This window comes from Phalacrocorax carbo, chromosome 7 (genome assembly GCF_963921805.1).
Source record: "Phalacrocorax carbo chromosome 7, bPhaCar2.1, whole genome shotgun sequence".
NCBI lineage: Eukaryota > Metazoa > Chordata > Aves > Suliformes > Phalacrocoracidae > Phalacrocorax > Phalacrocorax carbo.
In genome coordinates this window covers 18237665-18259628 of record NC_087519.1, presented here as the reverse complement: position 1 = coordinate 18259628, position 21964 = coordinate 18237665, and the positions used below count along the sequence as shown (strand labels likewise).

General features: G+C 38.7%; 1 protein-coding gene across 1 annotated transcript in view; it reads right to left on the bottom strand.

Moving 5' to 3' along the window:
* Positions 1 to 4950: 4950 nt before the first annotated feature.
* KLF13 (KLF transcription factor 13) overlaps positions 4951 to 21964 on the bottom strand; it is a 35774-nt gene continuing 18760 nt past the window's right edge. The window contains exon 2 of the mRNA XM_064456605.1: positions 4951 to 7665. Within this exon, the coding sequence (XP_064312675.1) occupies positions 7373 to 7665 (293 nt within the window). The 3' untranslated portion in view covers positions 4951 to 7372. The remainder of the gene's footprint in view (positions 7666 to 21964) is intronic.

Here is a 21964-nt window from a genome sequence, read left to right as displayed (position 1 = left end):
TAGAAATGACTCAGAAAGTTATTTCTACAATAGGAGAGCATGGGAAAACACAAACATTGGTCTCTTAAAGAGGCATAGTCCTGTTTATTATGCACTGACGTGCGTTACCTTCTAGCCTTTTGGAAATGCTACCATATGAGCTATCTTACTCCTTCCTCTAGACCCCTTTTTAGATTTTGCACCTTAGGCCTTTCTTTTTCGCTCCAGAAAATTATATAAAATTGCCCTACCCTATACTCCTTTCTCATTTTTCTATACTTATCTTCCCCCTCTCTACCTTACCTTCCCCATTTATTGCACCTTTATTCTCTGTTTCCCACACTTTTTCATCTCATTCCTCTTACTATGCTGCCATACACCTGAAACTCACTCTCTAACCAGCACCACCTCTCTTGTCCTTCAGCTGGGCCTTTTTTCTCAATGGTGTTCACTCATCCACCTAGTGGGCATGTTGCATCTTCCCTCTGGGAGATGTCCTGGTTGTACCAGCTAGGCCTTGGGAAGTACAATTGGGCTAGCTCTGAACAAGCCAGCTTGGGCAGTGTAAGCCTTTGCAACCCTTTGGAGTGTACCTTACAAGTACCAGTGCAGCACGCTCAGACCTGCTGCTGTGTGCTCAGGCAGGCAGGTATATCCAGTGATGCAGAGAAGAAACATCAGCTCAGCAGCAACCTGCAAGCAACACTGTCTCAGAGCCTCTCTTAGCCCAGCCCCTGATGCCAACCCCTCTTTTCCTGTTGAACATTTGTTCCATACAGTAGGAGCCAAAGATTAAATCTAACTCCTGCCAGTGCCAACCAGGTAGGACAGGTTGATCCTTTATTTACAATTACAATGAGGCAGCAATTATACTTTAGAGCTGTTTTCTCTTGATGAGGTAGAGTTATTACTCAGCTCAGTGTTTAGGTTTTGTTAGCAGACCTCTGGGGCCCGTTCTTCCCTAAAACCCCATGCAGGTTTTCTCATACCTCTTTTCTTCACTTTTTTAAAATTTTATTTTACTCTAGACTTGTTTAATGTAATCTCATTCTCTGAGTTGCCCAAAGCACAAATATGGCACCCAAAGCCAGTGTTCATTCATGCTTCCTTCTTCCCCTCTTGGTGCGTAGATGTCTGGGCATCCAGACTCCCCTCCCCTGTCTGGTGCATGGATTGAGAAATCTATTAAAATAATTCCTCCCTCTCTCTTTATACTCTTGGGTGTGCCAGCAATGCATTGTTACTCACTAGACATGTGTGCTTGCCTGCTTGAATTACTCTTTGACTTAGCTCCCTCCTCTACTGCTTTTAGAAAAGATAATGTGGTCTCTGGTATTTGGAGATGCTACCTAGCTTGCTTGCTCTGAAATTCTTTAGGAAAGGCACATGCATATTCTGGTGCCTTATGAGCCTTTCTGTTCAGCTACTAGAAACACTAGACTTGACTCATTGTCCTCACTCTTTTTTATTTCAGTCTCCATCTTCTCTCACTTTTCTCTCATTCTATTGACAGTATATTTGTATTTGTCACTTTAATCTCTTGTAGTCAACTAGTAAAGTGTGCCATTCCTCTTCTTCCTTCAGAAGAGGAACTTGGTGTGTGCATGGGGGAAGACAAAGGTGTCAACCTGGAAAACTATAGGCCAGTCAGCCTCACCTCCTTCCCTGGAGAGGTGATGGAGCAGTTCATTCTGGAAGTCATCTTCAGGCATGTAGAGGACAAGAAGTTTATCAGCAGCAGTCAGCATGGATTCACCAAGGGGAGATCATGCTTGACCAACCTGATAGCCTTCTGTGATAGCCTGACTGGCTGGGTAGATGAAGGGCGAGCAGTGGATGTTGTTTACCTCGACTTCAGCAAGGCTTTTGACACTATCCCCCATAACATCCTCATAGGTAAGCCTAGGAAATGTGGGTTAGATGAGTGGAGAGTGAAGTGCATAGAGAACTGGCTGAAGGGCAGAGCTCATAGGGTTGTGATCAACGGTACAGAGTCTGGTTGGAAGCCAGAGAGAGAAGAGAAAACCAGTATTTTATAGTTATAAGTTTTATTTTGGAAAATGTAAACGTCACTAACCATGCATACAAGTTAAGACGATACTTTACAGTTGTTAATTTTCTTCGTTATTCCTTTTTTCCCCCCTTTTTTATTGTTGTTGCATAGGACATTATCACAATATATAATCTATGCAGTACAAAATACATAAAAAGTTACAGCAGAGCAAGAATAGATGAACATACAACTGTACAACTGTAATACTTCAATGTAGTGATTTAAAGAGTTGAAAAGTGACCCATGGAAGCATTCACATGCTGCTGATAAAACTGAACAAGTGAAGATGATACCGGTAACATTATAGTTCACCAAAGCTGGAATTACATATGTAAACACGTGCACACTTGCTGGCACACATATTCGTCACCCACACAGGCATGCGCTTGTGAAAAAGCATATGTGTGGGCACACACATGTCCCCCAGAATGCATATGTACAAAAGTAACTGCAGCTGTAACCAGAGATGAAATTCAACCACAAATCTCAAAAAACAGGTTCACACTTTCCAAATGCAGTAGCTTTCGGATCTAGGATTTTGGTTCAGACCCATCACTAGTTATAATGAAATGGATACCTATTTTTGCTCTTTAGACATCCCTTCATTATTTGGTGTGTAGTATATACACACTGTTGTGTATTTCTGTACACACACATACTGTACAATATACACATATATACGTATTTTTATATATGTGCATATGCTTATATAAATCCATATATATAAATACTTTATATATATATAAAACCTATACCAGTGGATGGGCTTTTGCATTCTGTATGCTGGCTTATGGGGTAAACAAGTAAAATTTGGTTATTTTCGTCTGCGCAAGGCTACAGATTTATCCCCAAAAGAGTTAAAAATGCAGATGTTCATCATACCATTCACTGACACAGACTATATGTTAGCACCCAAAGCACAAACAATTGGTGTGACGGTGTAAAAGAGCACCTGAAAGTGAGTTTGTAGGTATTACCTGATGAAATTGGTAAATCAAATGGCACTGAAGAGGCAAGCTGTAAATATCCAGAGTTCATTTTCCTTATTCTTTCTTCACAAGCCATGTTCCCAAAACAACAATGCACTTCACACAGTACAAATTCTAGAACTCATGGCACGGAACTGGAGCAAAGCAGTTGTGAATGTGAATAGCTAGAAAAACATGTAAGCTCCTCATAAAGCCTTTTACTGCCTGGCTGCAAGAAACACAGAAAACACTTAATATCTGGATAGAAGGTAATGAGGTTTTAAAGGTGTACAGAGGCTGTTATCACTGTTATTGCAAGGGTTAATGCAGTAAAGAGAGTAGGATACATACATGAATTAGGTGTTGCTGTCAAACAGAGGGTTCTGATGACATGTTATAAATATATGCCTTTGCAGTTACGTAATGTAAACAGATACTATGCATATATTAGAAAAGCAAGGAACAACTAATTTTCAGCTATAAACGATAAAATCTACCTGCCAGGAGTTTACCAGAACTGCTTCCTAAGAAGCAGGATGAAAACTGGATTCATGTGGCCGTTAATGCACTTTAGGCCTTCTGCACAGGATGAGGTTAATGGAAGGGGTGAATGAGTTTCTAAGAGTGTCTCTAGTTTCAGTTGAGTGGTGGTAATGACGTGATGATTTTAACTTGCACCCGTTCCTATAGAAAGGCAGTTAAGCTCAACTCTTTGAGAGGAAGGTAGAATCATAGCTGGAGAAAAACAAACTTTCAGGGCTTTCTTAATAATAGTAATAAACCTCTTGTTATATTCTGAAGTTACAAGGGAAAAGAATGGGGCAATTTTGTAGTTTGTGGGGATTCAGTGCCAACAGATTGCATGGGGAAAGGAGGAAGAAGGCGAGATGCACACTCCTCCGAATGGAGGACTGTTAAGAAATCTGCACGTTGCCAGAGCAGTATTTCCTGAGCATGCAATGTTCGTTGCTATGCCAGGAGACTGTTCTGGGTTACACCACTGGGTGAAACAACAAAAGGGTAAAAATCTGAGGTTAGTTTGGATAAGCACCCAGATTTCAAAACATAATTTCAGCTGTTCAGACTTCTCATATCTGCAAAATTCAGAAGGAACAATCATGAGAATGCAGTCTTATGACCTTGCTGGTGCTTCTGCTTCTTTTCTAGTAGCTAGCAGATGCTAGAAAACCCCAAACACTCTCTTTCCATGTGAAAATATTAAGAGAACTTTTGTTCACATTCAGCTTCGGAAACTGCTAGTGGTTTGGAATTCATAACTTTATCCTAAAGCTATCATGTATTAAACATTTAATGGAGATATTTGAAATTCTAGCTAGGATTTTAAAACACAGTAATTTGACTGTCAGCTTAACACCTTCTGAGGTATTTAGAGCTAAGATGTAAAAAAAAATTTAAAAAGTTTTAACGACAAGTTTCAGAGAAATTCCTGAAAGTAGCTATGTTGGCTATATATAGACTCATAGGCTTCTCATCAGATGAACTGGAAATTTTACTTTGAACTGATTTTTTTTTCTGCTTAACCTTGGAGAATTATTAGTAATCTCTATGAGGAATATACATAAAATGCTTAGTTTAATGTTTGAGTTAAAGATTATATAGTTCTTATGTCACTCAGAATAGATAGTCCCATAATCTTTATATTCCATAATCTCAGTACTAATAAAACCTGGAGCAAATATTCTTTCTCCAGGATATTAAAACAACTTGTTTGTAATGCACCTACTGATTCATGCTGAATTATTATGCCCTAAATAAACGCACTGGAGTGGTTCCTCCTTTGCTAAAGATTAAATGACGCCTGTGTTGGAAAAGATAATTTTGCAACAAACAGAACTTAGAACACGAAGCCTATGAATTTGCTGATACTTAGTTCTCCTTCTGCTTTTGTTCCCATGCCCCCCCTCCCCCTCCTCCCCACCATATCCCTCTATTAAGGTATAACGATAATAAGAAATGTGTTTATGACTTGTTTTGAAGTATGTGCACAAGACACAGCTGACCTGTAGAATTCCTTAAGCTTTACCTTAAATGCCTCTACTAACTACAGCACAAGAGTGCTTTTAGCAGTCACAGAAATGATTGGAATGTGAATTCCTGTTACCTGAATTGTATCAAGTTGGTGAAATTGTGTATCATTGTGTATCTCAGTAGATGAGATTTTAAGGAAAAAAAAAAAAAGGAAAGAAAAGCAGAAATCTATGGAGGCAAACTGATCTGGCTTTCCCCTAACTCACAGTGGTTAGGCAACTCATCACATGAACTCAACAATATTTGTCATCTTGTGAAAAAACCTTACAATGTTCCTTCGTTTTCTGTGAAATTAAACAGTAGAATTGTGCCTCGTGTGAATTCCAGTTCAAAAGGGGAAAACTGTGATTTTATAAAGGTGAAATCTGAAGCAAATGAACATGAAAAAATACTGCAATATCTGCACTTTGAACTGTCTTTAAGTATTTATCCATACAACTAATAGAATGTGTAGTATTAGGAATAATGTAAATATTATGGAAGTTCCTATAAAATTACTTGGAAATCTGTATTAGGCTCTCACAGTTACTATACAGTACAATAAAAACTTGCAAAATTGGATCAATGTAAAGAAGCAAGTAAGATACAGGTTCATTTGGAATATGGAGGCATTCACTTGATATCAAGCAGCAGGTTTGGCATAGAGAGTTTCTTTTCATTGTGCTACACTTAACTGCATTTATACCCTACAGTAAAAACAAGAAAACCCCAAAAATTCCAGAATCAAAAGGACCTGAATTTAAAATATGCACCATCAGACCCAGACAAACCAAGGAAAGTGTATTTGCTGCCAGTGAGGTCTCCAGTACATCACAAGGCTCCTGGTCTTTGCTTTATTTTATACCATATAAAATCTAAAAACCTACCTCCTAGTGCTCTACCTAGTGTCAAATATTTGAAAGTTATCAAAAACTAGCCAAGATTCCCTTTTTGTTATTAAGCAGTTATTCAGAAATGAGAACACCTTACTTTATGCTGGTATGTGTATTTCTGAGCGACTTGTAGTGCTGAGCTAAAATGTCATTTTATTTAAAACTTAAAAATGCATATTTTATTTTTCCAGTCAGAAAATACCTTATGATTTTCCCTTCCTTTTATCAACAACTACAATTGTGATGCAGCAGGTTGCAGAAACTATGTCATAGCCTATTTGTCTTGCTAAGATACAGCTGTGCAGTAGGTAAGTACCTTAATAAAAGTTTTGATGGGCATTGTTTCAGCTATGCTACTTGCTACTTCCATGGTTCATTTTAATTTTTAAAAAAAGGAAAAAAGAATAAAGAAAATTGTTCAAGTCAGTGTAGTTGGTTTTGAATATTCTGTTGGTCCCATATTGAACAGGCAGTGCAGAGAGCTTAACAACTTGGAGAGAGTGACGAGAGAATGCCTCCGAGATTCCATGCCACCTTGCAATAAAATGTTACCCAGTGTAAATATATTTCCTTGTGATTTAGGTTATTTACTTAAGGCATCTTGTTTAGAATATTTTCTCAGAATTTTATCTAGCATGAAACAAACAAACACGTTTATCAACCTCACAGAGATTTTTGCAATAGGAAGTTGGTTTTGGAGCATCTTCAGCATGAAGTGAAAAGACGGATTGCTACCAAAAGCAGAGGGCAGCTTGAAGAAAGACAAGACTCCTGTTTGGACGCTCCCCAATGTAGGTATATAATCAAGAAACAAACAATGGAAGAGTCTGGTACTACATTCCAGTACTGGTTTGGTTTTTATATTCTTTGTTTGTTTTTTATTTTTTCCCCAGTGTGTGAAAGAACCTAATAAAAAGCTTTGGAGTGCAAATATATTTACAGGGTAAGGCTGCAGTTAGGGTGTGTCTTCATTGTAATTATTGTGTAACATAAATATCCATCCCTGAGAAAGGAGAAGGGGGACACAATCCAACAGAGTTGATTTGTAAGTGTATGTATCCGGTCTTACAAAACTACTTTGACACCTGAGGTGAATTAAGTGGGGTTTTTTCTTTTTTTAGATTTTCTCATTTTCTTATAAATAATAATTGAGAGGATCTGTAAATGGTTGCAAAATGTATTGAATATTGAGACAGCAGGAGTCACTAAGTGGAACATGTAAGTCTGTCTGTCCATGAGGTTAGACTAGCCATTTGTGTGGTTGGGTAAAGAAAATTTGACTGGAAATTGCAGTGAGAGGCAGCTATTTACTGATTTAAAAAAAAAAAAGAAAGGGGGGGTGAGGGAGAATTGAGGAGGGGAAGCAAGAGAGTTTTTTAAATGTGTGCAACACAAACAAAACTCCACGTTAGGTATTAGAGGCAAAGTGCTGACATCCAGTGCAGGTAGGTCTATGGGGAACTGGCGGGGCTAATCGTTGGACTTGAGGCATCTGAGCGGCTGTAGTCACTGACAGACCCTGTTCTTGAGCTGCTTCCATTTCGCCTTTTGAGCATGCTTGGGTGGAAATTGGCATGGCGGCGGGCATGCTTTGTCAGATGGTCACTGCGCATGAAGCGTTTGTCACAGAGAGGACAGCTGAACTTCTTTTCTCCAGTGTGAGTGCGGTAATGGCGGGCCAGCTCATCAGAGCGAGCAAACTTCTTGTTACATCCTTGCCAGCTGCATTCAAAAGGCCGTTCACCTGCAGGAGGCAAAAATAGCATGATTAGAAGGGATAGCAATGTCTTCCATGGTTTTTTGTATGCAAAAGTTGGAATAAAAAGGTTGAGAGCAAGGTAGATGTCACTTGGCACTAATGGGATGGAAAAGGTGTAGCTCTCTGCCAGAGAGGAGGCCACTGTGGTATTCCAACCCATTAAAAAGTACTGTAAATCAAGCTAGTGCTACCTTATTTGATAACTGGAGCTTTAGGGGTGCTGGGCTCCTGAGCCTTTCATGGATGTCAGATTTCGTATCTCTTGTAGTACAATGGAGTCTACTTCTGGACTTAGACAATAGCTGTACTGAACTTTACAGAATATTCACTTATTCCTCCAAGCTGTCCCTATGTCTGTCTGACTCAATGTTGAAGTTCAGAAGGTGAGATGAAGTCTCTCTCTTCAGCTATTTAAAAAACAATTACAGTGAAAATGCAGAATGGCAATTGTGAGGCTCTCACCTTGTATTCTCCACAGCCATGCCTGTGTTTTCTGCATTTGCTAAAAGGTACTACGGTTTCTCTTGTTCACTGCCTTAGGTCTCATTTAGAAGTGAGGCAGGAAGTACTGTATTTCAGCTAGTGCCACACTGAAGGTAGCAGCCTTCTATCAATAGCTAACCTAAAGACCATGCATGACCTGTTATGCTTAAGGTAGAACCAGTGAGCTCAAACAAATAGCAGTATGGTGATCTGCTGCACTTCCCAACAGATCTCAGACATGGGAAACATCTCTCACAGGGCCAGATGCTCATGCCATTGCATGGCTGTGCTGGAGGGCTGCACTTGGGTACTGTGGTAGTTGTGCAGCCTGAGAAGCTTGAGCGCTGGAGATGAGCACAGGTTGCAGACAGAAGTAGCATTGTTGGGTAGATGGGTATCTGGAATATATTCCCAGCTTCATCACTGATGTGTTGCATAGCCTTGGGCAACTTGTACTATTTGTTTCCATCATTAGCTTCTCCATGTGTTAAAAATGAAAACATCAAAACATGAAATGTGCTACTACCTCTGTATATTGGTTTGGTTCTTACTGTCACTGAGTCTGAACATCACATATTCTTGATTTGTTATTAATCTAGAACATCTTATTCCTTTGTGAATACATGGACTTAGCATTTTCATAGTTGTAATTTTTATAACTCCTATTTGCACTAATCTTCATCTTTCTAATGCTGAACAGCCAGTTCAATAGGCCCAGAGAGCTATAAAAATTCTGTGCCAAAACAAGAAATAAAAGTTCTCCACACACTACACCAAATAGGAAATAAATAAATTAGTCTCCTGGAGATCAATTTTGGTCTGATACCAAAATTGACCCCAGCCAGCCTTCAATCTAAGCAGCCAAAAATCTGTTTTAAATTCACAGATTTGGCCATAACATTTATCTCTGGGACCTACTTAGGAGGATCCTGCTCAAAAAGAGATTTGTAGGTTCTTTTTCCCTCTGTTTATGAAGGCTCCAAGATACTTCAGCCAAATCTCAATGAACAGACAGGCAATTCTTTTTTTAAATAGGATTTTGTTGAATAACATGGAGAAAGGAAGTGTCCCTGATGTTTCCTTGATTATTTAGGAGAAAGACCAAGGCTCACTAGACCAATTGTTCTCAAGCACATTTTGTGGATTGCATTTGTTACCGCTACAACTACAACGCATAATGCAATGGTTGTATCTGGACACAAGGGAGATTTTTGTATGAAGAATGAACACCACCTCCTAAGTGATTTGCAAAAGGCAACTAAGATGAGCAAGACTGCTTTCAGTTGGCTTCCCCTGAACTAAAACCTAAAAAATTTAAGGCCCCACTGTAGCTGTACGCTTCTACGGGAGAACTTATCTTGGGCCGCATACCTCCGGGACACAGGGCTCTACCCACCCTGGGGACAGTGATGCACAGACACCAATATGATGGATACAAAATGTCCATCTATTTGGCTGCGTCACACGCTTATATAGCTCTTGCGGTTCCTGTTCCTGCCACTCCTATGGGGAGGAGTCTATCTTTCCGTCACATCCCGTAATCTTCCGGTCGCCGATCCCTGTCTATTCCCCTACACCCCACAAACATTTTTAAGAATAAAAACACAGCCAGCTGGTTTAATGGACATAGTTTTGTCGCTTAATAACCCCCATGCAAATCCATTCAATGTCCTCCTCAATCTTCTCCTGCAAACTGTCAGGGCCTCATCTCATTCTGCTGATAGAAATGTGAAACAAATGGAAGACAAATATATTTTGTCTGTGTTTGCATATATGTAGTCATCTGTTGTTAGATATGGTCCTGCATGTATTGGGACACACCCATCATCCCCGTTGTGTGACCAGATCCAATAGTCTTCTCCCTATGGTCATACAACAGATATGCTTCTACGAGGACTTTGGGATCCTTGGGAAGAAGGGCAATGAAACATGGTCTGACAGCTGGATCTGGCCTGCGGAACTGAAGTTTTTCATCCTTGAGCTATGGCATCTTTTTTTGGTAAGGCAATGGCCTTTGGATGTTTCTATTGCCCAAGTTAATTTTCTCTGTTTTCATTACAAATGGTGTCAGCAGATGTTCTTCACTAGAAGGATTGCCCCATGAAATGACTGCTTTCAGACAAGGCAGGCAAGAGTTAATATGCAATGTTTTGCTTCTGCTGTTGACATCATGAAGCACAAAGAAAATGGTACCTTTTCTGCTGATTACTTAGCATGGCATCAGCTGCTCTTTTCTATGTCTAGCATTTGGTAGCCAGCAGTAGGCACAGCAGTCCAGTTCCTAATGAGAGAAGAGGTTCTGGAGCGGGATTGTGAACCATCTGTGTTATCCAGCACTAAAAGTCAGGTGATGAAGCTATTGCACAACTTATCTCCCCCTCTTCTCATTGCACACCAGATCTGGATGAGAACTTTCAGGTTCCTGCTCACCTACCTGATTTGATGTTGATGATGGTGGTGATGATTTGGGTGCTAAGCCAAAGAAAATGTGGCCTTTCTTTCACTATTTGTCTACTGTTCCTTGTTCTCCTCCTTCCTTGGTACTATTTTTTCTCCTCAGTCCTCTCTAGTCTTGATTTGGTATCTCCTGGTAGTTGCCTCTAAGTTTCTTGGCCAAGTTGTTTTCCGTGCACTTTCTGACAGCTGGCATAACTCTAGTAGTGGTAGTAAGTTCTCTAGAGTGCTTCCCAGCTTTGCTGAGGTTTAGCAATACCTCCTCAAAAAAATGTCCTATTGTGAGGAAATGCTGGATGTCTTTTATGAAGATACGAGAGTTATTATTGTTCATAAAAAATTAGTACACAGTCTGGAACCAAGTTGCTGCAGGGTATTAATTAAGACAAGACCTAGCTGCTGCTCCAAAACCACACATGGAAATTCACAGTCTGACATCAGTCTCATCTCTCAAACAGAAGGGATGTGGTTTTCTGTGCAGATAGGTTATATAAATGTCCTTTTACTGGCAGTAAAGCAATCAACAGAATGAAAGATTATATTAATTGATTGCCTAATCTCATTAGGGAACATGCAGCCACAGTACAACTTTCTTGCATAAGCAGCAACCCATGGACATGTTGTACTCAACAAAGAGCTTTCACCACTAAAGTGGCTGTACACAACATGATAAAGACTTTCCGCTGCATCTTGGGCAATGCTGAAGTCAGAATTTTACCTTTATACAATGGCTGCAGAATTTGAACCTATAAATTAATGTGGAAATGTTCTCAGACATCTTGAGGACAGCAAAAACTATGTCAAGCATGTGAATGTGTATATTGAGCGTCTTAATACTATGCCTTGTCAGTGCAGTATTTTTGTGCATTATTAGAATTACTAGCAGGTCTCAAAGAGATGTAATTTTCCAAAAGGTCAAGATGCTTGAAAATAAAGGAATCAAAAAGCAGCTCAGGCTTCTTTTACTCTTCAGGGAGGCAGGCAAGAGATGCCTTTAAACGATAAGGAATATTGTAAATTTTTTTTTCCACAATTTTAAATAGGTTTGGATTTCTGTGTTCTAAATCCCATTAAACTGTAACCTTTCTAGCTCCTCTACTACAGCACATGAAATCACATAACTTGTGTTTAGAGCTACATAAGCTGATGGAAAAACATCACATTTGAGATTTAAATTCAACTGATCTTAACTGAAAATTACACAAGCAAGAACATTTTTGGCTTCTTCCTGAACTCCACCCAGTCCAAAGAAAAAAAATGTGTGTAAAGCTGCATTAAGAAACTTACAGTGCTCAGTAAGTAGAAGTGTGTGAGATCTGCAGGTGCACTGGCTTCTGAATTCATTTCAGTGGCACAGACCTAGCTACTTATGCTCCTTGTATTGTCTACCAGAGCAGACCACCAAAGGAACTGTAGAGCTGCCTGGGCTATAGAAACAGCATTAAAGAAACGCATCTGTCCTCTCTTGCTGGAGGGGATTCAGAAGCAAGTAGACCCAGCCTGTTCTTATGATATTACATAAAGGTCCTTTCTATTATTCTATATTTGTCAATCATTATATATATATTGAGGCAACTATATGTAGTTATGGGAGACAAAAACTACAGAGATGGTGGATGTTCTGATGTCTGCTGAGTTTGATTTGTACTATACTTTTAGTGCACTTTTGACTTTACCCCAACCCACATATAGTTTTAAGGACTCCTTTCCTATGTAGTGACACTCCTGTACAGACCCTGGAGTAATCTGCTTCCTGCTTCACCAATTCATCTGTATGATATTCAGCATTTGAATAGCAATTAAAAATGATACTAAGTACTGTGTAGGCCTGAGCATGCTTAAAAAAAATAAGCTTCTAATGACTGAAATGCCAAAACAGCTTGACACCCCTGTGATACCAACCATTTTCAGAATTGCAATGCAAAGATTAAGCAACTGTATCTGAACAATTTGAAATGTAATACTCACTGCCCTACAGATTAGAGTCTTATTAAGTCAAACCATGTATTGGGGGCTATTTTTTCAATTTAACTCATGCAGTAGCTCTGCACATTATGTTGGCATCTTCAAGCATATGCCAAGGCCATGCAATAACAAGGAAATTTGTATCCTAGGAATTCCACAAGTGCCTGCAAAACCAGAAACAGTAAGCCAGAAACATTTTCCTGTGATCTTTAATCTGTTCTGCTGCTTTGCAGAACAGCATTGTATGTTGTTATGAAAACAGACTAGAAGTCTGAACATGCCACTGTGTGCTATTCTTATATTTCTACACTTTCATATACAAAATGAAGGGTATATTTGGAAACATAGATCAGCAGGCTGGGTGGGGAGGATGAGGGGCAGACAGTTAAATAGAGATGTGACTGAGGCAGCTTTCCTCCAAGAGAGGAAATGCTATCCTGGGAAAAAACCATTCAGCCAAGCAGACTATGTTTCTTGAGACTGGCTAATATTTAAAAAAAAAGGAAAAGAAAAAAAAGAAAAGGTCATCCTTCAATAGCACTGATATGTTTTTACGAATATTTTCATTTCTGTTATTCTCTTGTTTATAAACAAGCCCTTAACCTTCTGAGTGCAAGAGAGAGAATAACGCTTAGCTTTAATGTTAGATGAATGGTGGTTTCTTTATCAAATATTTAAAAAGGGATCAAAAATTCCAAAGCCTCACAATTCCAAATTCGTATAAATTGAAACCAGTTACTTTTAAATTAATAATTATGGGGGTGACATTTCATAACCAAACAAGCTAAATGCAATTGTGGTTTTTGCATCTGCTTTTGTGTGTCTGACCAACAGCTTTTGAATGTCTCAGCTACCTTCAACCATATCTAAACAGAGGTAGCGAATTCAGCAGTTTTAAGCTTCACTAGTTCCAGGAAAATTAGGAAGGTTTAGTAATGTTCTCAGTGGAAAAAAAAGTTAAAGCGTGAATTTGACTGTCACTAGACACCAGAAATCCAACGTGGGAGTGTGGTATGAATGCCCAAATCCAAGAAAAGCTTCAGTCAGAGTTTACATGTTGTTAGACACTGGGACATAACACTACCCCAAGGCCCTAGGACACACAGCAACAAGGAGATAGGTTGCATTAGTACCTGCTGACAGAAGCATGCATGTTCCTGCTATTTCCATTGTCTGTGATATGACCTTTTTTTAGGGACTGGTGTTCTCCGATTTCCAGCAGGCATGGACCCAGGCATCAAGTACAACCTCACTTTGAAGTGTGGGCATCTTTATTTTAATCTTAACAAATCCAGTCATTAAATTGATAAATTATTGGATCTTACGTTTTCTGTGTGCACAGGAAACTACTACTGGGCAGGAGCTGACAGCTATCATAATATCCATTATTTAAATCCTTGGTTTATTTTCTGTACCTTAACATTTTCATTGAGTTAGTTAGACATATATGAATATTTCTTGAAAGGAGAATTTCTAAGAGGCAAGTTTACATTTCAAGTGAATGTGTGTTACTGTTTGCTCTGAAAGGGCTTATATTGCTCCTCTGGGAGCACAGATTACACCATGTGACTTATCTGTATAACCACAGCTAACTAGAACAACTCAAATAGCAAATGACGAACACACATTCAGATACTATAATGATAATGGCTACAATGCCAGCAAAATGTTAGTAGTGCCAAATTCCACCCCTAGCCTTAACCACAGTCAGGTCCACCCAAAAACCAAAATAACTGATTTGGTATGTTCCATGCAACTATCTGGTCCATCTTAAAAATATTACCACTCACTTTTTTTTCTTTTTCTTTTTTTTTTTTTTATAACAGATTATATTCTATCACTTACATTCTAGGCCTTTATTTCAAACTTGTTGAATAATGTCAGCCAGATCCTAAATATCAGTTTGTAATAATTTTAGCTACTTCACTGTATTTTTATCAGCCACATTTGCTTCTCTTTTGTCCAGGCAGAATCATTCTAGTATTTTTTAGGCTTTTTTTTTTTTTCCTTCCAGGACACACCATCACATAATCTTTCTGTTGTCTAAACTATGATTCCACAGCCTTACTGAATCCTTTTTCAAACTGGGATGCCCAAGTGGAACTGCTCTGCCTGTGTGTTTCTATAGCTTAGCACTTTTAAAATACCCATGGTTTTTATCATGCATTTTTGTACAGTGAATCAAGTATCTGGAATTTGAACCTGTAATCTTTACCATGTCATTTTCTGCCTACTGTATTAACTCCTGTTTGAATCCTCTTTAGTTCTCACTTTATCTCTGCTGAAGTATATCACTGTGTGTTCGGTACATTAAGCTCTGTGTTCCACTCCCAGCTAAAGCCCAGTTCCAGACCAGTCCACACAAACAACTAGTAAGTAGCCGAAAGTTATGCTCCAGGATCTGGAAAACAAATCTTAAAGCAAATTGGCTTAAAATGAAATGGCCATAAATTTAATAAAAAGAAATATTGCTACATCCTTTGCTAAGGTTTTGAATGAAGGAGTGAAATAAAGGCTAGAGACATGTGGACAACATTTTCTGCTCAACTGAAAAATTAAAATCTTTGAACTGCCAAAGAACTCAGCAAACCAAGAAGCCCACAGTAATTTTATTTTCAGTTGACTAAAATGTTTTACTTCTTTTGGAGTGGTTTTTTTTTTTTTTTTTGTAACACTATTTTAATTCCTTTAGTTCTGGGGACAATTTTCAACACAATAACAATGTTATCTGAAATGAATCAATGAAACACACTATCACAACTCTTCTGAAATTAAAAAAAAAAAAAAAAGCCAGACTAAACTATTTGCTAAGTTTAACTGACATATAGTTCTGTTCTTCATAAAAGACTACTTGTCAGTGAACAACTCTTCGCCAAAAATGTAGTTTCTATAGTTCTTGCTAATAAAGAAATGAAAAGTTATTAATATTATTTATTAACATTTCTTGGCAGCTTTCCCTCCATGAAGATTAAATGCCTGACATATTTAATAGGTGACTAACTGGAGATATGATTTTGTAAGGGAACAATTTAATTTGTGTTTTCAACTTCCACTGGATTCCCCGTGTTTATAAGCACAAGGGGTGTTTAAAGATAGCCAACAAGAGTAGGCTAACCAGCCAAGTGTAAGGACCATGAAAGTCAATCCTCCCCTTCACAGAGGAATCTTGGAATAGATTTTTGATCTATGCTGAGCATGTGACTGAGAATATACCCTCTAGCATTGCAGTGTGAGCTAAGGAGTCTTAGGTGATTCCCTACAGCATCTGAAGTACATGAAACTTAGTTTCCAGTGTTATGCTAAGCTGCTTTGGTTTCCTTTTACATTTGTCACCCTGAGTCATTTAGCAAACCGTTGGTAAGTGATGTAGCCCTTCAAAACATTGTATCTGTTTTGAGTTCTCCCTTCAAAAAGTACAAAGATGCACTAGTGGCATGGCAAAGAAGCAACCAACCCAAAGCCCATGCCAGAAAGACCAAGCATGTTTTCCAAACGTGTATTTTTACTGTCTTCTCTGGCCTGGTATAGAGTGTTACCATTCCATGGATACATAGTGAGTCGTATTTGGTTTTTTTTCTCTCTAGCTATGTTTATGATGTAGTCTCTCTCTTTCTCTGCTAGAGAGTACTCAAAAAATTAGGTAATCCTGCTGGGCAATTGAGAAATTAAATTATTTCCCATTGATTGAAGACCATAAAAAACTCTTCAAGAATTCCATATTTTGAAATTCATATCTGTGTCTGCAGACCTGAGCAATGAGAGTGACTCTATTTGTTTTACGGCACCCTTGTACTAAGATACATAATGCTTGTCATTGCTAATATTGGGCTTTCTCCTCTGCAGTTTGTCACTTCCTGGTTTCTGAAGAGTTCACACTTTATCTCTTCTCCCTTCCTTACACAACCCCTCCCTGTCTTGTATGTTCCTTCCTCTTTTGAAACTACAAAAAACATCAGTTGCACTAGGCCAGGGGATGTGGAGCTCTGAAGTCAATTATACAGACTACATCAAAACTGGGACTGTGTAAACATAGTTACATTTGTATGTGTTAAATATGTTAAAGGGTTTTTCTCTTGAAACACAATCAGGTACAAAACTGCTAAGGTGAGTTTAACCATCAAGATTCCTTCCTTTGTGATGGGGTCAAGACATACAGAGATAAATCTTTGAAATATCCTCTCTATTAGAAGTAGCAGAAATATTTAAAGCTACTTTAGCAAAAAGGCTGAACTAGCTGAATAAAGCATTGAACCAAAAAAGCTTTCATAATTTTCTGAATAATTAACCAACCTAGTCATACACTCACCACTTAGGTAAGAATGTGTGCATCTGATGACTCAATTTGATGCATCATTAGAATCCAGTGGAATAGAAAAGCCAGCAGAAAGACAATTCTGAAAATAAAGGCTGAGAAAGTGAAAGTGAGGGAACAGAGATACATGTAATTTGTAAAACACCCCTCTGGCTTAGAGATTCCATATCATTCTTCTAACCAAAGGTCATAGACTATCTGCAACTACTAGCAAACTGAAGGGCGTTCATTTGGTGAAGGGAGATGAGGGCATCCTTATCTTTGCTGTCCTCCCCAGGTTCCCATCATAAACTTGCTACTAGCTAATACAAGAAGGTAAAGAAACAACATTCTTGTTGGTATCTAAAGCACTGAAATTTAGTAGAACAGGTCTGAATAATATCTTTATATGTATACTACTGATATTCTGTGAAAATATTTAATGCCTCATACCTGATTCTCTCCTTTCTCTTCCTTGTAAGTTATTTCTAACAGTAAGACACAGGTGATGCCTTTGAATATGTTAAGGATCTGTCAAACAGCAAGGTTGTATATCAGCATTGTTTACCTGCATATTACATGAACTATTAAGCGCTCTGCATGATGGGGTTTCACAGCAAGGCTGCTAATGATTGTATAATCCACATCCCTCTTCATTTGCTTTGCACCTAAGCTTGTAGAGAATGCTTTCGTTTAAAAAATAGTTATTAATGTATTGCGTTCTTTAGTCTGAGCTGTGTTGTGTTTGAAGTTGTAGGTAAGGTTAGTTGAAAACTAGAAAGGAAATAGATGGCAATAAAGTATGGTGTCAGGCAAACGTCACCACTCCAGTCATCTTTCTTCTCACTAGTCTGAAATGTGGCATAGTTGAACAGGAAAGTAACAGAGAAGAGTGAAAGATAACAGGAAAGGGCTTGCAGGTGAAAATCTGTGGCCTTACAGTAAAGTCAGCCTATGTAGTTGAAAAGTGTGCCCCTGGCCACTTCTATGAATCATAGCAGTCTCAGTGAAGACTCTCCTGGAGCAAATACTATTAAGTTTAACCTAGGAACTCAGTATCACCTGTCTTCCATTGTCTTCCATGTCTTTAGTATGCATTGATTAGCTGCTGTAATCATGAGTTGGCTTCACAGCTCTTCCTGGAGAGATAAACGGAAGGATGAATCCTCTCTAGCTTAGGTCAGTGAACAAAACTAGCTTCCATCTCTTCCATTTCCTGACCCCATGTAGTGCTGTATGTTGTACACTTGAAGGCCAGGTTACCTCACTAAGCTGGACATTGGGTGTGGTGTTTCCCTATTTGCTTTTTGTGATGTTTTTAGCAAAGTGTTTCTGGGGCAGTTACTGATCATATATAAATGCAGTAAGAGCAGTTCTTTTCAGACGTAAATTTGCTCATTAATACTTTGGGTATTCAGGTTAGCCATGGCAGGTAAGAAGGTGATGCATACATACGTTTTCTCCTCACAGAAGTATAATGAGCATGAAAAATGTTCCCCACGTCTCAGAGGGCAGGTAAGGTTTTCTTTTGATTGCCAGAAAAAACAATGCACAACTTCATGGCAGTAATTGTGTTACTGCTGAATCTTCTAGATGGCCTTGTCAAAATCTACATACGTAGTGTTTCTCTTGACTCTTTTCTGTCATATTTGCTGTAGTCTTGCAATGTGACGGCACTGACAGCATGTACACTTTAAATGTGTTATCAGTACAGCAATACCTATTAGTCTGTAAAATTGTAAGTAATCAAAACTTCAGCTACCTCTTGCAAAGGTAGGAATCCATCAGCCAGAAAAATTGTAATGTTACACAATTACATGAGATGGTGTTTACAATACATGCAATTTCAAAGATTAAGGTACAAATCTCCTTACAGTTTTATATGGATTTATCATGGTTATCTAATGCTGCTCTTTTGTTGATTCTGTCTTTAAAGCTTAACATTCAGCATTTCACTCTCTTTCCCAAAATTTCTGACGCACAACCAAAATGGAGAACTCCCTTCTAAGAGGAACATCTGAGCCATTAGGATATGCATGAGGTCAGAAACTTACCCTACCTAGCAGGGACAACTTCCATGTCTAGGTGAGTGTGCAGACTAGAATGGACCCTGTGTGCCCCACAGGAATAACTTCTATCGATCGTGCTTCCATTAAATGTAATGCCTTTGTTTACATGGACTTTGGCCACATGCTATTATAAAAGCAGCTTTTTTTATCCTCTGCTGCTGGAACCTATGAGTAAATAATGCTCTTTTACCAAGTACCAACAACAGGCCTAACTCTTGAAGAATGAAAGGCAACAGCCTCAGTGTCAAAGAGCTTATGTTCTAAAACAATGCAAACTAAATGCTGGGTTTTCTGTCAAAGTTAAGCATCTGCAATTGCTGCATGTAACTTCTGTTTAGTAAGCCTAAAACTCTTACTCGGTCTCCTTATCTCTGAGGCATTAAATCCTAGACTAGTGCTCAGTAAAACAGCTGAAATGCCACTAACTTAGAAGAGCAGCAACTTCCACTTGATTTTGTCTCTCCTGTGGCTTGTTCCAAGAGTGGAGATCAATAGCTGACCCTTTGACTTTGCACTTAAATGCAAGATAATTAAATTGTGTTTTGCTGAAATGATGAAGTGATGAATTCTGGGGAGAGGAAGATGTATCTTAGCTATGTGTCATTTCCAAACCACACTGAAGTATCAGGCTCCTTGCAAAGAGGGGGACTCTGGGGCTTACTACGGTAGCCCTTTAATTACTATATTTGTCTAATTTGTTCTGCTCAGATCTGTGAATATAAGAAAGGAAGATGATTATTAAAACTTCTATTGTGAATAGAAAATAAATGAAGGCAACACCATAAATAGAGCCTCCAAACACATCTGGGTATTACTGAATGACAAAAGATGGCAGGTTTTTTACTTTTCCATTGGTCAATTATACTTTTTAATAAATATACTTCAAAAGAGTAGTGCCATTGCAAAACAAAAAATGTAAGTGCTAATCAGCAAATCTGACCTATTGCATCACCCCAGCAAAGGAATTTCAGCCTAGAATTCTTGCCTTGAGCCAAAAACTTATTGTTTAAGGGGCTTTCTTCATTCCTTACATACAACGGTTGTGTCTTCACAGAAGTCTGGCCTCTTATAACAGACACTAACATCAGTGAGGGTATATGGGATTTTGTTCTTTTCCTGTCATCTTGATGAGCCAATTCAGACCTGTTAAAGTGACAAGGGACTAGAGGAGGGCTTTCCAAACGTATGTAATAATAAACACAGTGTTTTTGTCAAATTAGTCCAGTTAAAACTTGAAAAGGAAAGTAATAATATGGACCTTGATGGATATATATGCTAGACTTAGATCTTGTTTGGTCATTTGCAGTGTCATGTTACTTCTGTTCTAGCATGCTAGCATGCTGCTTTGCTGTCTGCTACAAACTGATGATTTCGGCTGCACCACTCACCCTCTGTTAGAGTAAATAAGGTGATTAATGAAGATGTTATGCAGACAGCAACTGAAGCCAAGAAAGAAAACTCCTCAGACTTGGTTCTCTTTCCTCCAGGAGAGAAAAAAATCTTACCCATAGCTGACACAACTGAACCAAATGCGTGTACAGGGAATGTGTAGTTAAGGTACCAACGGAAACACAAGGTTTCCATTATAAACTTCTGTCTGGATCTTTCCTGTGCTACCTCAGAATTGCTCACTCTGTTACCCAGCCCACTCTGCAACACTCTGAAAACTCAAAACAGCTCCAGATCAGACATCTGACTGTTGGCAGCTCCATGGGAGCTCTAGAGAGTATTATGCTCCTTGGCATCCTGTCTTTCTCCCGCCCACTCTTACAGTGGAAAAAAAAATTACATGCTCACTACAGGACACTTCCCCCTTTTCTTCCAATCTGTGCTACCTCTTCTTGAAACCTAGAATTACATCCCAACAGAGCTGACAGGCTGTCAAGCCATTAATTCTCAATGGTGTGGTCTTTACACAGAGAAATTATATGCGTAGCAGAATTAACCAGTAGGTACTCATCGGTCAAATGGCAGGAACCAAAAGTGCAACATAGTGACTTTTAAACATCATAACTACTTCTCTGGAGATTCTCTTGCAAATGCATCTTCGCAGATAACTGTCCTCCTCTTTTGATCAATGTGATGACCTATTTTTCCTCAGCCTTCAGTGTGGGACACAGGTTATTCCTTGCTCTTCTCACAACTCAAGGGTCTTCGCTCTCTACCTGAAAATGCTGTTTTCTAGTCCTTGTTGGAAAATTATTACTTAGATGGTCTTAAGTTTAAATTTATCTGTGTTCTGATCACTGTGGGAGTTAGGAACTTAAAAGTTACATCAAACCTAAAAACTTGAACCTGAAGACACTTGTATTGCAAGAATGTTTGAAATCAAACTGAACCATCACGAACCATCTCTGTCTGTACACTGAACACAGAAACAAGCTCTGTAGTGGTTTCGACTGCTTTCAATGAAAATCTACCTCACCAATAATTTTTGTGGTGGCTTTCATTAAAAATTTGCATGGTAATGTTCCTGATCTCTGGTATAACAATTGAAATGTTTTAAGTGGGAGAGCAATTAAATAGGTAATGACAAATTGTATTCATCTGGTGTGAATTGTGGGTGAATTCATGCTAAAGTTGTGAAACTTTGGCTCCATGAGCTTCACCCAGCACTTGCATGAGTAACTGCAAAGAAGGAATCATATGACCCCATGAATCAGTCTTTTCTCTGTTGACATATCAATGATTTTTTTATTATTCTATTCTACTAAAAACAGGAGAGCGCTTGTAAAAGCAAAGCTTATCAAATCAGTGAAAGGTTGTCCCGCTATGAGAAATAACAGACTAAAGGGTTATTAATGTAAACTGAAACCTGTACTTTATTTATCTGAATTCTGGGAGATGTTGAATGTCATCTGCCTCCAACTGAAGTCCACATACTTTGGCATGAATAGACATTGCAGTTAAGTTATGACATTTTATATGCACAGCATCTCCCAGGATTTGGGGACAGGATGAGATTTCATTTTGCTAGAAGCCAAGCAAACAGAAGTTAGTAAAGTTGCCTTTGGCTGTAATT